The sequence below is a fragment of the Scyliorhinus canicula genome, chromosome 3 (genome assembly GCF_902713615.1).
Source record: "Scyliorhinus canicula chromosome 3, sScyCan1.1, whole genome shotgun sequence".
NCBI classification, from domain to species: domain Eukaryota; kingdom Metazoa; phylum Chordata; class Chondrichthyes; order Carcharhiniformes; family Scyliorhinidae; genus Scyliorhinus; species Scyliorhinus canicula.
Window position 1 is genome coordinate 137129553 of NC_052148.1, and position 20819 is coordinate 137150371.

Here is a 20819-nt window from a genome sequence, read left to right on the forward strand (position 1 = left end):
CTAGGATGTGGTCACCTGTTTGTGACCTTGAATCTATGTGCGAATGCATACTCACTGATGTTAGAGTATCTGTATTGGTGGAAGGTGTAGTGGAATGATGTGGTGGTACATGCTCTGAGGATCCTCCTCCTCCTCTGAGGTTGGTGGCTATCTCCCAGCTATTTGAGTGCTCTGTTCTTGGACCTGGCCGGCATAAGGCGAAAGCTAAATTGAAGGGCATTTTCCATCCTTGCCCATCTATTGCACCTCTTTTATCAACATTCCTAACTCGCCACTTGCAATGGAGTGCCCCCCTACCCACCCCCCTAAAGCTGTTCTGCCAATTACTGTGCAGCCTCCTCCATGGGGAGAGGATGACCAGGATGGCGACCCTGCAACTGACTCCACTCTTGCTTTTATATTGTGAGCTGTCTTCTCCTGAAGCCAAGAATCTGAACAATGCTTCCTTACAAAGACAAGCACAACACACAAGCCGGATGCGCCCTGCTTTTGTGGCCACGCTGCAGAAACCTTGCCAGGGTCAACACTGAGAGATGGGCACCATTGAGCAAGATGCAGCATTGTCTCTGAAAGGATCTGCTGCTGCCTGACCCCATTGCCGCTGACTGGATGGGCATTCTCTCAGCACTAACCTCACCCTCTCACGCTGCCACATGTAAGCCTCTTAGGGGAGTGAAATGTGCACTACCCCACCTTGGTTGAACAAATAAGGTCATTCACCAACATGTGGCACTAAAGCCAGGTTCTAACAATGACCTATGGCTGTTGACTTCCTCTACCCTCTCTGTCCAGGCTTGCTTGGTCAGGTGGTCTGCCTGTGATATCACACTGCTTCCAGTGCCTCCTTTCCCTTCCGGGTGGCAGCCTCACCTGTCAACTGTTAATTAGCTGGCTGCTGGAAATTTGACAGCATGATTCCAGCTGGAAAATTCAGTCCGCTCTCTCTGATTCGTGTTCAAATTTAGTGAGGAATTTAGTGTTGGAAATGGGTTTTCCTATTTTATACTATGAACACACGCAAATATATAAAAGACGCTTATTCTTCCAATCTGATAGTAATAGCTTGCGATTTGAAAATTATGGGGGGGGGGGGGGGGGGGGGGGGGGCGGAAGAGCTGTCTGACCCTGACCCCACCATTATCGATGACCCACAGACCCTGCGGATATCATCTATAGACCCTGCGGGCATCGTGCACTGGTCCTGTGTCCCCACTGAGCCTGCATGTGTCTCCCGCTGACTCCATAGGGTTTCGCCTGCCAACCCCGTGGAAATGTTCTTACAGGCTTGATTTATGAAAGGTCTGCAATGTAAGTCTCCAGCATCTGAATTTCTGCTGCTCTGGTAGAAAAAGAGATGTTCCAAAGTCCAGGGAGAAGATTCCTGCATTATTACACAATATCATGTGGTGGCATCAACGGGTTCAATTGAGGTCTGAGTTATCAGAGTTCAGCAGTGTATCCCCTCCAGGGCTTGTGGATGAAGAGTGACAGGGTGGATGATTCCCCCACTGTCACTACATCTCCATTTGAGTGCGGGCAGCTTTCTAAATGTCCTCCCTTAGGGGCTCAGATCTGTGATGCCACTTCAGGAGATGACCCCTTCAATTGTGTGCTTTTCCTTTAAAATGTGGGCCCAGTACTTCAGAGATCTGAATTTCTTGCCTGAGACTCCACCCCTCACAGTGTCAGCTCAGTAAGTTTTTACACAAAGAAAACATCTCGAGGATTGATCCAGTAACCTGTGACTCAGTCTCTTGGAAGTCCAAAGCATTCTTTCAGTGAGCCATGGAAGCTACATTTAATTCGCCAGCTTTCACTGGGCGGGCTGCTGAAAGCATATGAGGCACCTGCGAGTTTCACTAAATTGGGAACACAGGATTAAATCGTGTTTAAATTATATGCGATTAAGCACATCAACAAGCTTTCCTTCCGCTGCCTCAAGGTGGTTTTGTGTTTTGTTATCTTCCTGCGTTAACTTAATCACATAGATTTCCCAGAGCCAGGTGTCTGATGCGTGGCTTCCTGCACCATTCCCCGTGTCTGCCCGCCATCTTGTCCACTCTAGCGGGCTTCACACAAACCAGCACTTCACCTCTGAGCTAGCTTGTGTCATCGTGCACCTGGTCCCATTTTACATCTTTCAACTTTTATATCCATAGACGTCAACGGAAATAAAAATAGTAGATATAAATTGGGCTGTTGACTTAACTATAATCTATCTAACACTAATGCACAAGGTCAAGATCTAACCCAATAAGTGCAATACAGTAATGTCGTATAACCCCATCTGTTACTTTTTAAACAAACAAAAAATGTTTTCAGTACTTGTCTTGGATAATGGTTGTGTTGAATCAGTTGCTGATGGTGCTACTGCGCTTCTGTTCAATACCATACAATAGTTCTGCACTTGTAAATGGTGCAGTAGAGGATGTACTCTCTCAACAGAATATCCCCTTGTTATTCTACATTTCTGTTGGCTTTGATAGAAAATTTTTCTAAATATGTTTTAATAGCTCTCCAAAATGTGGCTGTTTAAAAAATCCAGCTATTATGATAGAAAATCTTCACATTTTCATTCTTGCACTTTCAGAATGGTCCCTGATCTAGACATTATTAAGTTTGTTTTGCGAACATCTTTTTAAAAAAAAGAACTATCTATTCAAGGAGAAATGATCTTCATTAACTCAATGACAAATGCAATCCTCCACCAATTGTTTGAATGCAGCTAGGCAGGTGAAGTATTGCAACTTGTAACACTCATGTTTCACCACCAGATACATTTCATTCCAGTTTTCTGCGGTAAAATGGGATGCAATTTAATGGCCTCGTTGTGCCCGACTTGGTCATGTGACAAGGCCATTTAATCTCGCTGCCGAGGTAAAAAAAACCTGGCAGAGTACCATTAGATAGCGGGGGCTATACCGAGAAACACCTCTCTATAGGCACCCAAAACGGAACTCTTTTTTTCCCATTAAATCGTGTCACTCGTCTCTGTGATTGGCTAATATTTTGTGCATCTCTTCGGTGTACTGAGATAACCAATTTATAACAGTCTCTATTTGTTACTAATAGTAACCCAATGTTCAGTTGCAGTTATGTTGGTGGTTCATTTGTGATTTACTTTTTGTTCAAGGCAGTTTCCCTTTAAGGGACTGTCCCTTTAATTTGTCCCTTAGTTAATTTGATTTGGTTTCCTTGGTTATTTGTGTTACTCAAAATAGAGGGAAAGTCCCACAAATGGACAATATCTGTAAAGTTTATGGTTTCCCTGAAGTATCTGCCCATTGTTAAGCTGTTTGTTCTTTGACAGATTGACTACTTTCTCAAATTCATTCTCAAAGAGTTGTAAACACGCAGGAGTGATGCTCTGTAGCTAAATTGAAGATACCACATTGACTGCCTGGGAAGTATGTGCGCTACAAACGTCTGTCATGTGATCACACCTGTTGTGGTTTACATGTTATAATCTTCATTTTTCTTTATGTTTTAGATGTTCAACCTCTTGACAGCTTTGATGCATCATAATGTGGATAGCCAGAGAAAACATTTGAAAGTGCCGCTGTAAAATATAAATAGTCTTTAACAGTCAAATGATGTGGGGAATCATGCTCAGCTCTGGCTGAATCTGTGAATTGCCAAACTGTGGCTTACAGTACAGTTTTCTCACAGTTTTTTCTAATGAAATAATTGTTTTATTTATGAGGCCAAACTTCTGTGCAACAGAACACAGCCCTCCCCGAACAGGCGCCGGAATGTAGCGACTAGGGGCTTTTCACAGTAACTTCATTTGAAGGCTACTTGTGACAATAAGCAATTTTCATTTAATTTTTCATTTCATTTAAGCAGAAAAAAATGATGTTATGCACTGGATTTTTTCTACAGCACAGCAAAACATCATTCACAACACTTGACAGATAACTTGTGTGTAAAAATAAGCTGATTTTTCTGGGAGAGGGGGGGATTGTTGAATCCTCCCAGTAGAAATGTCAGATGCCAGCTAACCCATGTTAAACATGGCTGCCCCGCAGTAGGAATATTCTGCAGGTGGCGTTAATAAGGTGGGAGCAGTACCTCAGCCACCTCAGCGGGTCGAAGTCTCACCCATCAGTGGGAGGAAGTCCCATCTTCGAGAGCTGTTGGCCAATTTGATTGGCGAGCTGCTCTAGCAATTCCAGCAGTGCCAGAGTAGTGGGAGCTGCCGGAATGTCAAGTAAGGCCCAGGATAAAGAGAGGAATGGCCTCGTCCCCAGACAAGTTCCGGATTTTGTATGGGGAAGGTTCGGGGAGCCAAGGGCGACGAAAGGGCGGCGGAAGGGAAAAAGTGTGTGCTGCGGGGTGGGGAGGGGGGGTATCTTTGGGAGAGTACCCCCTGATGTTCACAGGGCACCCCCAAAAGGATGTACACCCTACTTTCTGCCTTTTGAGCAGCTTTCTTAAAAAGACGGCCTTCCCATTCCCACCTGCCTGCCCACACCAACAGTGGTGTGGCATGGGCAACATATTATTTGGGTCAATTGGTTTGGTAATAAGCTCAATTGACTGTTAATTATTTATTTAAATATGATGGGTGGCCTGCTGACTTCGGGGCTCTCCAACCTACGACATTATGGGGAACTGCTTGGGGGTGGGTAGGAAGGTGGTGGATTTGCCACCCCTTGTATTTTACGTGCACCCTTGCTGAACCCATGGTAGGGGGTGCTGGTTGTGTGGGGGAGGTGGGAGAGTGGCATTTCTCTGCTAAAAAGGAATGTTACCCAAGGAGTAAAATAATCACTTTCATTAAATTACTTACTGCTCTTTTCATCTAATATCTGATCAGATTTCAATATGCTCTTTCATTTATTTTATCCAGCTCCCATTGCATTTTTTGCCTGCTAAGAATTTGGATGAATGATGAGGTTGCAGTCTCCAGTTAAAGTCCACCTAAAACAAGCCATATCAGTTATTGGCATCCAGTTCATACCATGAGTTGATGTTCCTAAAGGATATCTGAGCCTGCAACAGCATCGTTCACTCAAATTTCCTTTAGAGGTGAAACGTTATGATAAGTAAGTTAATGTAAATAAGTGAGCATGCTGAGCTCCAACTCGAGGAATTAAACAAAGCTGGGAATAGTCACAGTAACTAAATGAAAATAAATATGTGGAATAGAATATATTACTTTACCCCTGAGATATTAGTCCCCTTGAAATAGTGAAGATCTCTTTTAAAGTGACAAAACTGTATAATTCTTCAGAAGCATAAAATAAATATCCTTGAGTGACTTCCAAAATGGCACTCCACATATTAAAATATTTTCTGTATACGTGACTCTTTTTGCACACACAAAAACATGGCTTAGCTTTCTGCTGTGAAATTTTGACATTTATAGTCTATTTGCAGTGTTGAACCTGCTTTGTCGGAGCAGTAAGGTTGTTTTTTGGTCGGCGCTGTGTCCTGTGTATCACTTGAATCAGAGACTGTAATTGGACTGTCCCTGGAAAACACCTCAGAAGACTCTCTCCATATGCAGTCTGCTGTGTACTTGCACGTAAAATTAGCACGCTTCGGCCTGATTCGCTGAGATGCGTTGTTAAAAATCTGACGACTGTTTGAAGTGGCGATTTTAATTTTTAAGGCAGCGTCGACTCGATCTACAACGGTGTAGGTCCCGATGCTGCCATCATCAAAACCCACAATAATGTTCAGGTGTCGTGGTGACAGACTAAGAAAAGCTGGAGTCTTATAAAGTGAGCATGCTCCAATGTTTTTGCCATCAGCCAACCTGACCACTATTAAACTGGACACAGCCCCACTGTCCTTTTCTTCGCTGCTATTTCTGAAGCAAATGTACACTAGGTAACGGCCGTCACATGATAATTTCTGACGCCAGATGATTCCAGTGGCAGGAACGAGGCGCAGCTTTCCATTATGTAGATCCATGATGTTAATGTTGTCATCGCCCCGGGACAAAATTCCCAGTTTCCCGTTGGGAGATATCTGGAAATCCTCCAGGTTTTTCAGGAAATTATTAGGGAGTTGCACACGTCTGCATACTGTTTCCTCAGTTACACTCCAAACAAACAGCGTTTCAGTGGAAGTAATGAAAACCACATAGTCTGGAGAATCAGGGATAAGCTTGAAATTTACAATGACTGTGCCATCGTCACAGCAGAACTTCTTTGTCACGCTTCCTGTCCACAAACTAACGGCCAGCAGCTTGTTTTTTGAAACACCAATGACGAAGGTGTTAGGGTATGTGATAAATGCATTCTGCATGGGAACCAGAATATTGCAGACTTTGTGACCAGTGGACAGTCGCCAGACCCGAGAGACACCCTGGTTACAGAGTGAGACTACAAACTGGTCATTGTGTGTAATCAGTAGCTGGGAAACCCGCTGCCCATTGATGCGAAAAATGTTGTCCCCGGTAATGGTGTTCCAGATGTATTGGATTCCTTTGTCATCGGAAGTGATCATCAGCTCTCCTGTATATGTGAGAACACAGTTTTCCACAATGCCATCATGTTTAAATATAGCTTCAATATATCCTGTGCTGAAGCTCCATTTATGAACCGATTCAGAGCCATCCAGTGTATAGATCAATTCTCCTCTGCCTGGCTGGAGAAGACTTTGAATCGCTTTTCCTGTTTTATCTATGTTTGAGATTGCGGTTATGATGTCTATATCCCAGACAGAAAGAATACCATTTGTTGTCAAAGACAGTAACAAATTGTGTTGATTTGATTTGATCAACTTTACAATGGCCCCTGAGATTTCCTGCAAACTTGCCATGCACTGTCCAGTGTCTCTCCGCCACACAAATATTGATGACATGTGCTCCATTGAAGCAATAATTGAGTCGCCATTTTTGGAGAGGACTGCCGATATGAAGCGTTCATTGCGTTTTGCTTTGAACTTTTCAGCCACTTTCCAGATGTTGGTGTCCAATACTTCAATACTGAAAGACTTACATATGAGGATTGCACTTTGGTCTTCTGACAGCTCTAAACTCACCACTTCATTATCCTTTCCTCTGCAGTCAAAATCCTCAATAAGTTGAGGATTCGTAATTTCATCCATATTCCAGACAGACAGGCTGCCTTCGTTGTCAATCATCACCATTTCTTGAGCTGCAGCCAGGATGAGAAGAGATTTCACATACCCGCCAGAAAACTCGGATGTCACTGTGGAGAGCTTTTCACCACTTCCCAGGAGGAAAATGGTGGTTGTGTTCAGGTATTGTCCACAGAATGCATACACTCCATCTGGAGAACATTGGACACAAGTAACTTCATACCAGCAATGGAACTGGTAGAGTGGCCAGCCGTAAATTAAATCGATCACGTGCACATCTTTACTCCCCTGCAACCATGCAAGGGCGTGGTTAATTGATAATGTGAAGCCGTAAATAAAACAGTTGCCTCCACCTGCAATGCAATGCTTGGAGCCTTTGACTTCCACCTCTGATAATAGGCATGAATTATGATTGTCATATATCAATAATGTATTTTTTGTTGTTGACACAACCAGGTACTTCTCATCGTGAGTAAGTTTCATTCCGAGCACGGCCGAATTTGCAGTTGTAATTTGGCGCAGAATTTGTCGTGTCTCCACATCCCAGGTAGTAATGGAACCATTTTCCAATGCAGCAATGATAACATTGGGGCTTGATGTAGGCAGCACTTCAATCACATGGATGTAGCTGGTGGTTAGCGGGAGTCTTTCTGGGCTATATGTCACATCCAAAGAGGAATGCAAAGGCACTATTGAGCAATACTTTGGGCCATCTTTGTCGCACTCTAAGAGAAGGTGCCTTAGCTTTGGTAAAGAACTAACAACAGGTAGAAGCCTTTGCTGTAGCTCAGCAGACAATGAACTTGGGTTCTTTGAAACTTTCAGCTTGATGCCTCGCAGTGTCCTTGCCAGAAATTTCAGTTCTTTCTCCTGTGAATAATTGTAAGCAAGATCGATGTCGGAAAGGACTTTGTCGAGGTGACCAATTTTGATCATGGTGTACAGCCAACTGAAATTCATAATGACACTGTACATCAGATCATCTGTCCTCCCACTTCTAGTCAGATGATGCAGTAATTCGGTACTTTTCCTATGATTTACAAAAAAGATGTCTGGCTCCAATGAGTTGCACTGGAAGACCCATGGCTGCTCAGGGACTTGCCTGTCAAAGGTTTTCTCGACAGTCTGTTTTTCATCATTAATGCTTTTATTATTAATGTCTAGAGGTTGGTTATGGCTTTTCTCAGGATGAAACAACCTCGGTCTCCCACCAGACCACACTCCTAAGAAGTAATCCGCCATGGTGCTATGCATTTCATGCATTTCTTCCTCATTCTGCAGGTACAGTTTCTGAGCGATCAGATGAAGATGGCGATTTGCCCATACTAGGAGTGTGACACTTCTCACCTGCCTCTCCACTAAATAACCGTGTAGCTCTTCCTTCAGTCTTGCGATGAAATAATATGGTATCCGCAATGGATTCTGAAGCTCAGAGTTTGCTGTGATTTCATTAAGAACATAATTATCAAGTGAAAGGACGTCTTCCAGTTCCATTTCACTCAGTCCAGTTTTTGCCATTGTGATGAAGCCAAGAGCCCTTGAGACCAGCCTAGAACCACAATTGCGTTCAAGAGACGAGAAAAGGTGCTCAATACTTTCATGCACTGTCACACAAAGTGAAGTGTCATCAACATCCTTGTGTGATCTCCACTGCTTGACCTCATGGCAAATCAGATTAACAAACATAGGCAGCGTACATTTTGAGAGTGCTTCATTGACATAGATCTGCTGGCCTGAAGTAACCTTTCTTTTCACCTGTAGAAGCTGATGTTTAAGAATTTGGCTGCACATCTTCCTGTCACGTTGAGGCTGTTCAATGTAATTATCATTATCCTGTATCAAGCACTTCAGCTTTTGTAGAATGCCATGCTTATTTGGTAGAGTTGACAATATTACACGAACTGAACGAGGAAGATGAATGGGGAGCCACCACAATTTGCGAGCCTCCTCGCAGTCTGAGAGCTGCTCAAGAGCATCAAAAATTAACACCAGTGGTCGATGAAATGAAGACTCATTCAGAAGATTGATGAATAGTTCCCTCAGGTCATGTATTTTTTGAGGATAATTGTGTATGAGACATCGATAGTTAATGGCTAATTGCTCACAGAGGCTTTGCAGCAGTGTTTTGAGTTCTGTACTTAAGTCTGTTGTTCCCAAAAATCTCACAGTCACAACTGGTTCAGAATTGGGGCCCAGTTCCTTCTGAAGCCAAGAATAGGCCTGAAATGTAAAGTAATATTACAAGATTTGAACTGACATTTGATGACGCGTAAAATGATTTAATGTTCATTGTCATTAATTAAAATGTGATGCTACTGGAAGATATACATTAAATTTGTCTGAATTGCTGGGTACAATCAGAAGCCCCATTATCTTTAGTCGCAAATGGAATAGCAGTTATCATCAATTCTTCAGATTAGAGAAGATTCCAGCCTGATTAGTGTATCGAGACAAAACAGGATGTTACTGTCTCTCATTCTCCACTTCTTCAAATTACTTTCCCTGGGATGTACCACATTCAATCTTAGAATAATTCTGAGAAACAGATTTTGAAATTTTGTACCATGTACTTATGTTACGTTTTGTAAAAATGCATAAAGTTCTATATTAGATTTAAATTAGTGAGATTTAAAAACGTGGGAGGAGCCTGAGATTTAAGAGAGTCTGCACGTTCTCCCCATGTCTGCGTGGGTTTCCTCCGGGTGCTCCGGTTTCCTCCCACAGTCCAAAGACGTGCAGGTTAGGTGGATTGGCCATGATAAATTGCCCTTAGTGTCCTAAAACGGTTAGGAGGGGTGATTGGGTTATGGGGATAGGGTGGAAGTGAGGGCTTAAGTGGGTCGGTGCAGACTCGATGGGCCGAATGGCCTCATTCTGCACTGTAGATTCTATGTTCTATGAGAGGAGCCGGAGATTTAAAAGTGTGGGAGGAGCCGGAGATTTAAAAGCGGGGGAGAGGAGCCGGAGATTTAAAAGAGCACGAGAGGAGCGAGAGATTTAAAAGCGCTGGAGGAGCCGGAGATTTAAAAGCATGGGAGAGGAGCCGGAAATTTAAAAGTGGGAGAGGAGCCATAGATTTAATTGGCCAAGAGGGGACCTGCTAACTTTGAATTTATTTGGTAAGTAGTCGTGATTGGTAAGCAGTTTTTTTTAAAGTTACATTTATCTGTCTTTTTGTTTGGCATTGTAGTTGTACAAGTTAACCTAAGGTTTAAGACATGGCAGGAGATCCCAGAACCGTGCCATGCTCCTCTTGTGTGATATGGGAGTTCAGGGGACGTTCACTGTCCTTGGCTCCTTCATGTGCAAGAAGTGTGTCCAGCTGCAGCTCCTGTTAGACTGCTTGACGGCTCTGGAGCTGCGGATGTACTCACTTTGGAGCATCCACGATGCTGAGGAAGTCGTGGATAGCGCATTTAGCGAGCTGGTCACACCGCAGATAAAGAGTACTGAGGGAGATAGGAAATGTTTGACCAACAGGCAGAAGAAGAATAGGAAGGTAGTGCAGGGGTCCCCTGCGGTCATCTCCTTCCAAAACAGGTATACCGCATTGGATACTGTTGAGGGAGATGGCTCACTAGGGAAGGCAGCAATAGCCAGGTTCATGGCACCGTGGCTGGCTCTGCTGCACAGGAGGGCAGGAAAAAGAGTGGTAGATCTATAATGATAAGGGATCAATTGTAAGAGGAATAGACATTTCTGTGGACGCAAATGAGACTCCAGGAAGGTAAGTTGCCTCCTGGGTGCAAGGGTCCTGGATGTCTCAGAGTAGCTTCAGGACATTCTAAAGGGGGAGGGTGAACAGCCAGCTGTCATGGTGCATATAGGCACCAACAATATAGGTAGAAAATGGAATTAGGTCTGACATGCTGAATTTAGGGAGTTAGGAGCTAAACCAAAAGGTTGGACCTCAAAGGTAGTAATCCCGGGATTACTACCAGTGTCACGTGCTAGTCAGAGTAGGAATAACAGGATAGCCAGGATGAATGCGTGGCTTGAGAGATGGTGCAGGAGGGAGGGATTCAGATTTTTGGGACATTGGAACCGGTTCTGGGAGAGGTGGGACTATTACAAATGGGATGGTCTGCACCTGGGCAGGACTGGAACCAATGTTCTTGGGGGGTTGTTTACCAGTGCTGTTGGGGAGGGGTTAAACTAATGTGGCCGGGAGATGGGTACCATTGCAGGAGGTCAGAGGGTAGTAAAGAAGGGATAGAAACAAAAGCCAGTAAGGAGAAAAGTGGAAGGCAGAGAAACAGATTGAACTGCATTTATTTCAATGCAAGAGGCCTAATGGGCAAGGCAGATGAACTCAGGGATAGGTACATGGGACTGGGATTTTTTTTTTTTAGAAAATATTTTATTGAGGCATTTATAATTTGAATGTTTTAAACAAAGAGATCCAACACACACAAAAACCCCACAATAACATACCCAACACCACCTCCCCCCACCCAAGCATAGACACTAACTACCCATACATCAGATTCCCTACCCTTATTCGTCACTTCCATGCCTCCCTCCTGCCACCCTGCCCCCCCCCCCCAGCTGATGGTCAATCTTCCTTGAAGTTGATAAATGGCTGCCACCTCTTAGTGAACCCCTGTAGTGAACCCCTTAAGGCAAACTTCATTTTCTCTAGCCCAGGAAACCCTGCCATGTCATTGACCCAAACACCCAACTTTGGAGGCTCCGAGTCCCTCCATCCCAAAAAAATCCGTCTCCGGGCCACCAGGGAGGCAAAGGCCAAAACGTCGGCCTCTCACCCGCCCTGACTGCCGGATCTTCCGACACTCCAAATATTGCCATCTCTGGACTCAAAATCACCCTCCCTTCCAGCACCTCCGACATGGCATCTGAAATTCCCTGCCAAAATCCCCTCAGCCTCGGACACGCCAAAGACATATGTAAATGGTTTGCAGGACTTCCTCCACACCGCCACACTTGTCCTCCACCACCTCAAAATACCTGCTCATCCGGGCCACAGTCATATGAGTCTTGTGGACCACCTTGAATTGGATCAGGCTAAGCCTGGCACATGATGAGGATGCACTGACTTTCCTCAGGGCCTCCTCCCATAATCCGACTTCCAACTCCTCTCCCAACTCTTCTTCCCACTTCCTCTTCACCTCCCCTATTGGGACCCCTTCCCACTCCATCAGTTCCTTATATATTTCCGAGATCCTTCCCTCCCTGACCCCTGTTTTTGACATCACCTTATCCTGTAGTCCCCTTAGTGGGAGGCGAAGGAAGCTTGGAACCTGCCTCCGGACAAAATCCCACACTTGTAAGTACCGGAACCCATTCCCCCCTGGCAACTCAAACTCCTCCTCTAGCTACTCCAAGCTCGGGAAACCCTCCTCAATGAAGAGATCTCCAAATCTCTCAATCCCTGCCCACTGCCACCTCCTGAAGCTCCTGTCCAACCCCCCGGAGCAAACCGGTGATTGTCACAAATCGATGACCACACCGGCGCCCCCACACTCTCAGGGCTGCTACTACCACTGGGCTTGTGGAGTACCTAGCCGATGAGTGGCAAAGGTGCCGTTAACAAAGTCTTCAGACGCGTGCCCTTGCAAGATGTCGCTCCCAGGCCGATCCCTCACCCACTACCCACTTCCTAAGCACCAATATATTAGCCTCCCAAAAATAATTAATAAAGTTCGGAAGGGCCAACCTCTCCTCCCTGAGCCACCGCTCAAGTAGGACCTTCTTCACCCGTGCGGCTTTCCCGGCCCATATAAAACACAAGATTGCTGCATTCATTTTCCTAAAAAATGCCTTGAGGATGAAACCTGGAAGATACCGAAACACGAACAGCAATCTCGGGAGGACTGTCATTTTCACAGTCTGTACCCTCCCCGCCAATGACAGCGGGAGAACACCCCACCTTTGGAAGTCCCCTTTCATTTGCTCTATCAACCTGCCCAAATTCAATTTGTGAAGCTGACACCAAGGGGACTGGGATATTATAGCTATTACTGAAACATGGCTAAAGGAGGGGCAGGACTGGCAGTTCCGGGGTACAGATGCTAAAGGAAAGATAGACCAGGAGATAGGAGGAGGGGGAGTTGCGTTTTTGATTAGGGACAACATCACAGCAGTACCGAGAGAGGATATATCCAAGGGTTTGCCGCCTGAGTCTATATGGGTAGAACTAAAAAATAAGAAGGTTGAGATCACTTTGATCAGACTGTACTATAGGCTCCCAAATAGTCAGCGGGAAATTGAGAAGCAAATATGTAAGGAGATTACAGATAGCTGTTGGGAGAATAGGGTGGTAAAAGTTGGGGGCTTTAACTTTCCCAACATTAACTGGGACAGCCATAGCACTAGGGGCTTGAATGAAGAGAAATTTGTCGAATGTATTCAGGAAGAATTCCTCATTCAATATGTGGATGGCCCGACTAGAGGGGGCAAAACTTGACCTCCGCTTGAGGAATAAGGAAGGGCAGGTGACGGAAGTGTTTGTGAGGGATCACTTTGGGACCAGTGACCATAATTCCATTAGTTTTAAGATAGCTATGGAGAATGATAGTTCTGGCCCAAAAGTTAAAATTTTAAATTCGGGAAAAGCCAATTTCGATGGTATTAGGCGGGAACTTTCAAAAGTTGATTTGGGGAGCCTGTTTACATGCAAGGGGGCAGCTGGTAAGTGGGAGTCTTTCAAAAGTGTGTTAACTAGGGTTCAGGCTGAGCACATTCCTCTTTAAAGTGAAGGATAAGGCTGGTAGAAGTAGGGAACCCTGGATGACTCGGGATACTGAGGCAATGTTCAAAAGGAAGAAGGAGGCATATGACATGCCTAGGCAGCTGGGATCAAGTGGATCCCTTGAAGAGTATAGCGCTTGTCGGAGTAGAATTAAGAGAGAAGTCAGGAGGGCAAAAAGGGGACATGAGATGTCTTGGCAGATAAGGCAAAGGAAAATCCAAAGAGCTTTTACAGATACATAAAGGGCAAAAGAGTGACGAGGGCAAGGATAGGGCCTCTTAAGGATAAACTATGTGCAGATCCACAAGGGATGGGAGAGGTCCTTAATGAATATTTCTCATTAGTATTTACTGTTGAGAAAGGCACAAAGGTTAAGGAAATTGGGGAAATAAAAAGTGATGTCTTGAGGCGTGGACATACTGCAGAAAATCAGGTGCTGGAGGTATTAAAGTGCATCAAGATAGACAAATCCCCGGGACCTGATGAAATGTATCCCAGGACGTTGTGGGAGGCTGGGGAGGAAATTGTTTGCTCCCTAGCTGAGACATGTAAATCATCGACAGCCACAGGAGATTGGAGGGTAGAAAATGTCAGCCCTTGTTTGAGAAGGGCTGTAGGGATAAGCCCGGGAACTACTGACCGATGAGTCTTACTTCTGTAGTGGGTAAGTTGTTAGAAGGGAATCTGAGGGACAGGTTCTCCAGGCATTTAGACAGGCTAGGGCTAACTAGGGAAAGTCAGCATGGCTTTGTAAGGGAAAAGTCATGTCTCACAAATTTGATTGAGATTTTTGAAGGGGTAAACAAGAAGGTAGATGAGGGCAGTGCGACCGACGTTGTCTGCATGGACTTTAGCAAGGCTTTTGACAAGGTACTGCTTGGTGGGTTGTTGCAAAAGATTAAATCTCATGGAATTCAGGGTGAGGTAGCCATTTGGATACAAAATTGGCTTGGCAGCCGAAGTCAAAGGGTGGTTGTGGAGGGTTGAATTTCACACTGGAGGCCTGTGACCAGCGGTGTGCTTCAGGGATCGGTGCTGGGTCCACTGTTATTTGTGATATATATAAATGATTTGGATGAGAATGTAGGAGGCATGTTTGCAGAAGACACCAAGATTGGTGGCATAGTGGATTGCGACAGGATCTTGACCAATTGGGCCAGTGGGTCGATGAATGGCAGATGGAGTTCAATTTGGATAAATGTGAGGTGATGCATTTTGGTAGATCAAATCAGGGCAGAACCTATTCAGTTAATGGTAGCAGGTTGCGGACAGTTACAGAACAGAGATCTAGGAATACAGGTTCATAGCTCCTTGAAGATGGAGTCGTAGGTGGACAGGGTGGTGAAGAAAGCATTCAGCATGTTAGGTTTTACTGGTCAGAATACTGTATACTGTAAAATGCAGTTAGACGTCCGGTAGAGCTCTGTCGGGGGAAGAATTGCACGGGGCAGCTCCCGCTAAAGGACTAAACTTTCAGGGTTTTTTGTTTTGTTTTGTTTGTTTAGTCCCGGGGGTATTTTTATTATTGAAGAGCCCACGCAGCGCTCCCCCGAAGGTACGAACAGGAAGAGAAAAAGAGCTGCAAGGGACTGGACTAACGGTAAGCTGAGGCCCGTGGTAGAGGAGCCAGAGAATATAAAATATAAAACAAAAAACATAAATAATTTTAAAAAAGGGTGCGGGAGGAACCGGAGTCGGAGGCTCAGAAGCGGCCGAGGAGAGTCGCGGCCCCGAACAGAACGAGCGCCTAAGAGCTCAAGCCTGCTTGCCTGCCAGATCGAGCCACCCCCCCCCCCCCCCCCGCAAGCCTGCAAGCCTGCCCGACTGAGCCGCCCCTCCCCGCACGGCAGAACGTGGGTGGCAGAAGAGAAGCGGCAGCCCAGACCACGAAGCCAGACCGCGGGGCCAGCGAGCAGAAGAGAGAGATAGAGAGAGAGATAGATAGAGAGAGAAGGAACCCCCCCCCCCCGCAACGGACCGGCAGCGACCACGTGGTGAGCGACGATATAAAGAGGGACTCCGGTCCGCACCAGGAAACATCTCTCCCAAACCTTCCTGACCCAGTGAAAAGGAAGGGGAAAAAAAAGAGAAGAAGAAGGGGGGAAAAAATAGAAGTAAATAAATAAACAAAGAGACAAAGAAAGAGAGAAAGGAAAGAAGGGAAGAAGGTAACTAACCCCCCACCCCAACAAAACAAAGGGAAACCCGAAGCCCGAGGCAGACCCAGCGAGAGCAGAGGAGCGGGGGAAGGAACAGCAGTGGGGAAAGAAAGAGAGACAGACAGATGGCTGGAGGAAAGAAAAACACCAAGATGAAGAGACAGAGACACGCAAGCAGTAGTACCAGCGAGGGAAGGGCGCATGAGCGGCGGATGCACAGGCAGGCTGCCCCACAAGATGAGGCGGAGGTTTAGGTTAGTCTGAAAGGGTAAACGATGGCGGACCAAGCAGCGGAGCGTGAGCAGGGCGCAGCGACCAGCATAAAGGAGCCGCTCTGGTCGGAGCTCCACGCAATGATGAAGGAGACGACGCACAAAATGCAGCAGACCATCGAAGGCCTGGAAAGGGAAGTGAAGGCGCAGAAAAAAATGATTCTAGAGTTGGAGAGGGCCACCTCGGACCAGAGCGACAGGGTTATAACCCTAGAAGCCGAGGTCAGAAGGTTAATAACGGCCCAGGGGAGCCTAAGAGGGAAAGTGGAAGACCAGAAAAATAGGTCAAGGTGGCAGAACATTAAAATAGTGGTTCTGCCAGAGCAGATGGAGGGCAGAGACCCAACAGGCTACATCACCCAAATGATGGGTAAGCTAGTGGGAAATTAGGTATTCCCAAACCCCCAGAAATAGACAGGGCGCACAGGTCGCTCCGACCCAAGCCCAAAGCCGGGGATCAGCCCAGAGCGATTATTGCGAAGCTATACCGGTTCCAAGACCGGGAGAGAATCCTAAAGTGGACCCGGCAAATGAGACAGAGCACGTGGGAAAAGAAGACCATAAGGGTGTACCAGGACATTGGGGCGGACCTGGCCAAAAAAAGGGCTGAATTCAACAAGGCAAAATCAACACTGCACAAAAGCGAGGAGAAATTTGGGATGTTATTCCCGGCCAAATTCTGGGTAACATTTGAGGGGAAAGAGCTGTATTTTAACATCCTAGCGGTGGCTGATGAGTTTGTTAGAGCGAACAAGCTGAGGGAGGAGCACACGCAATGGCAATGAATACCATGGGGACGGAAAAGGAAGGGAAAACCAGAACAAAGAGCGGAGGACAGACCGCAAACAAGAACAATGGGATCATGAACTGTGCACATGTGTGTTATGCCTTGCGTGGGACTGTGCTGTTTTGTCTCACAGCTTGTCTCCTTTCTCAATGCAATGGAGGGGAGTTGAGTGAGGGAAATGAGGGTGAGGAAAGCAAACAGGAAGGCGAGACAAGGATCAGGAGGAGAAAAGTTAAACAGGGCCAGAACTGGGCAACTACTGGGAGGAGGGCCACCGTACTAGCCAGGAGGGCCAGCACGGGAGCGCAGGAAGGAAGGAGGGCCATGGCGCAACTTTCAGGGGAGAGGGATCATCTGGCACAAGGAGGGGATGGGGGCAGAAGGGGGGGAGAACGCAGGGGGGGGGGGACAAAGGGACAGGGGCTGGGGTGGGAGGGAGAGAGGAGTCTGGAAGAGAACGCAGAACAAAAGAGAAGGGTGAGATAGTGAAGCAGTACAGACATAGGCCTCGGCGGGCAGGGAGCAGGGTGAAGAACCAAGAGGGCATTGCAAACAGCCACTCAAGAGGGCATCAGGGCGGAGGGAGACCCCGGAGAGCAGGGGCACACCTGTGTGGCCACATTGGGTGCCCCCTGGGCAAAGGGAAACCCCTGAGCGCTGGGGCCCGACCCCATGGTGAGAGCGGTGACCTTGGCCATTTTGGAGCGCCCTCTAGCAAAGGGAAACCCCGGAGTGCTGGGGCACATCCACCAGGTAAGTGTGGGTGATCCCGCAGGACCGGGGGTCAGAAACCACCCACACAGGATTGTTACCTGTAACATAAGGGGACTCAATGGCCCTGTGAAAAGATCCAGAGTCTTCACCCACCTAAGAAGCCTAAAAGCAGACATAATCTACCTACAAGAGACACACATGAGGGAGAAGGACCGACTGCTGGTAAGAAAGGGCTGTGTGGGACAGACGTACCACGCATGTTACGCGACGAGGGCTAGGGCGGTAGCAATATTAATTAGCAAATGGACGAGGTTTACGGGAACGAAGACAGTTACGGACCCTGGGGGAAGGTACATCATGGCCAGTTGTGTCCTGGAAGGAGTAACTGTCGTACTGGTAAATGTGTACGCTCCCAACTGGGACGACTCAGAATTCATAAAGAAGACTATGGTGTAAATCCTCGATTTTGACACACACCGACTGATTTGGGGGGCGATTTTAACTGTGTGCTGGACCCACTGACCGACCGATCAAACCCCAGAACGGAGAAAACGTCTGGAATGGCTAGGGAGCTAGGGGCCTTCGTGGAACAGTGGACCCATGGAGGTTGCTGCATCCGGGAGAAAAGGAGTTTTCGTTCTTTTTGCAGGTGCACAAGGTATATAGAACGGTATATAGACTTCTTGGCAGTGGGGAAATCGGTGCTTCCAGGGATCACGGGAACGGCCTACTCCACGATCGCTATCTCTGACCACGCTCCACATTATATGGATGTGAGGTTGAAGACAGGCCAGGCCCAGCGCTCCACGTGGAGGCTGGACATGGACCTCCTGGTCTGACAAGGCTTTCTGCCAAAAAATATCGCAGGCCATAGCCAAATACGTTAGTAACAACCAAAATGGGGAGGTCTCACCCTCCATGTTCTGGGAGGCACTGCAGGCCGTAATCAGAGGAGAGATCATACCCTGCAAGGCAAGTAGAGTTTTGGAAGAGAGGGTGGCCAGGCAACAGCTAGTGGACTCCATTCTGGAAGTCGATAGAAAATACTCCGAGGCCCCGACCGTAGTGCTGCTGGTGGAGAGGAAAAACCTGCAAATGGACTTCAACCTGCTATCCACTGGGAAAGCAGTGTACCAACTCCGCCAGACACGGGGGACCTTCTATGAACACGGAGACAAGGCTGACTGCCTATTGGCTCACCGGCTGAGAAAGCAGGCAGCCACGAGGGAAATAGCGCAGGTTAAGGATAGCAAAGGCAGACTGGTAACGGAGCCAAAGGAGGTCAATCGGGCATTTGAGACCTTCTCCTGGGGACTGTACACCTCCGAGCCTCCCAACGGGAATGCGGGAATGAAACAGTTCCTAGACGGACTGGAACTACCAGTGGTGGGGGAAGGCAGACGGGGGGAGCTGGAAGCACCAATAGAGCTGGGTGAAATCATGGAGAGCATCAGCTCCATGCAGGCGGGGAAGGCACTGGGATCTGACGGGTTCCCGGCGGACTTCTACAAAACATTTGTACCAGTCCTGCCCCCACACCTGAGAGACATGTCCGCGAACTCACTGGCAAGGGGCATTCTGCCCCCCAACCCTAGCGCAGGCCACAATCTCACTAATACCCAAAAGCGATAAAGACCTGACGGAATGTGGATCATACAGACCCATTTCACTGCTGAACGTGGATGCGGAAATACTCGCAAAGGTCCTGGACAAAAGGCTGGAGGGCTGTGTACCAGAGGTGGTCGCAGAGGACCAAATGGACTTTGTCAAGGGTAGGCAGCTCACAGTGAACATATGGCGGCTGCTGAACGTAATAATGACACCCTCCCCGTGGAGAGAACACCAGAGGTGATCATCTCCCTGGACGCAGAAAAGGCCTTTGACAGAGTCGAATGGAACTACCGCCTCGAGGTACTGGAACGGTTTGGGCTAGGAGCGGGATTCACCGCTGGGGTAGGACTCCTGGACAACGCTCCCAAAGCGAGCGTCCGAACTAACACCACCAGCTCTGAATACTTCCAGCTGCACAGAGGATCAAGACAGGGCTGCCCCTTGTCTCCACTCTTGTTCACGCTAGCGATCGAACCCCTGGCGGTAGCCGTGCGGATGCAAAAATCTGGAAGGGAATCCGGAGAGGAGACAGAGAGCACAGAGTCTCACTATGCAGATGACCTGCTCCTCGATGTCTCGAAGCCACAGGAGGGACTGAAGGCAATACTGCAAATATTGAAAGAGTTTGGACCCTTCTCGGGCTACAAACGTAACCTGGACAAAAGCAAGCCATTCTCAGTGAACCCAAAAAGGGGGAGGGACAGAGCTGAAGGGGCTCCCATTCAAAACGGCCCAGAACAGATTCCGTTACCTGGGGATCCAGATAGCCAGAGACTGGACACAGATTCACAAGTGGAACCTGACCAGCCTGGTGGAGGAAGTAAGAAAAGACCTTCAATGGTGGGCCTCACTCCCACTCTCCCTGGCAGGGAGAGTGCAGATGATCAAGATGAACGCACTGCCAATGTTCCTCTTCCTGTTTAGATCCATCCCGATTTTCATCCCCAAGGCCTTTTCCCAAAACATAGACAGGCTAATCATAGTGTTTGTGTGGGGGAGCAAGAACCCTGAATTTCCAAACTGACACTGCAAAGAAAGGCTCTACTGGACCTACAATACTACCACTGGGCAGCAACGGCAGAAAAAGTGAGGGGATGGGTACAAGAACCCGACACAGATTTGGTACAAAAGGAACAACCCTCCAGGCCCTGGCCACAGCAGCATTCCCATCCTCCTCAACAAGATACAGAACAAGTCCAGTGGTAGCGGCCACGCTGAGAATGTGGACCCAGTTGAGATAGCACTTCAGGATAACCAAAGAGTCCCTTCTGGCCCCCATCTGCGGCATTCACAGATTCCCCCCCAGCCATGCTAGATACCACCTTCAAAATATGGAGGCGGGACGGGGGCACACTGACGGTCGGGGACTTCTACGTGGGGTGCAGAGTGGCGACATTGGACGAACTGACGAGGAAGTGGAAACTATCAAGAGGACAGGAATGGAGACACCTCCAAATAAAACGCTTCCTCCGCAAAGAGACACTAGGGTACTCCGGGGCCCCAGAAAC

General features: G+C 47.3%; 1 protein-coding gene across 2 annotated transcripts in view; it reads right to left on the minus strand.

The window, feature by feature from the left end:
• Positions 1-1104: 1104 nt before the first annotated feature.
• LOC119962995 (NACHT and WD repeat domain-containing protein 2) overlaps positions 1105-20819 on the minus strand; it is a 214917-nt gene continuing 195202 nt past the window's right edge. For both annotated transcript variants that reach the window (XM_038791433.1, XM_038791434.1), the window contains one exon: positions 1105-9276. In XM_038791433.1, coding sequence (XP_038647361.1) covers positions 5338-9276 — 3939 coding nt within the window. In that variant the 3' untranslated portion in view covers positions 1105-5337. The remainder of the gene's footprint in view (positions 9277-20819) is intronic.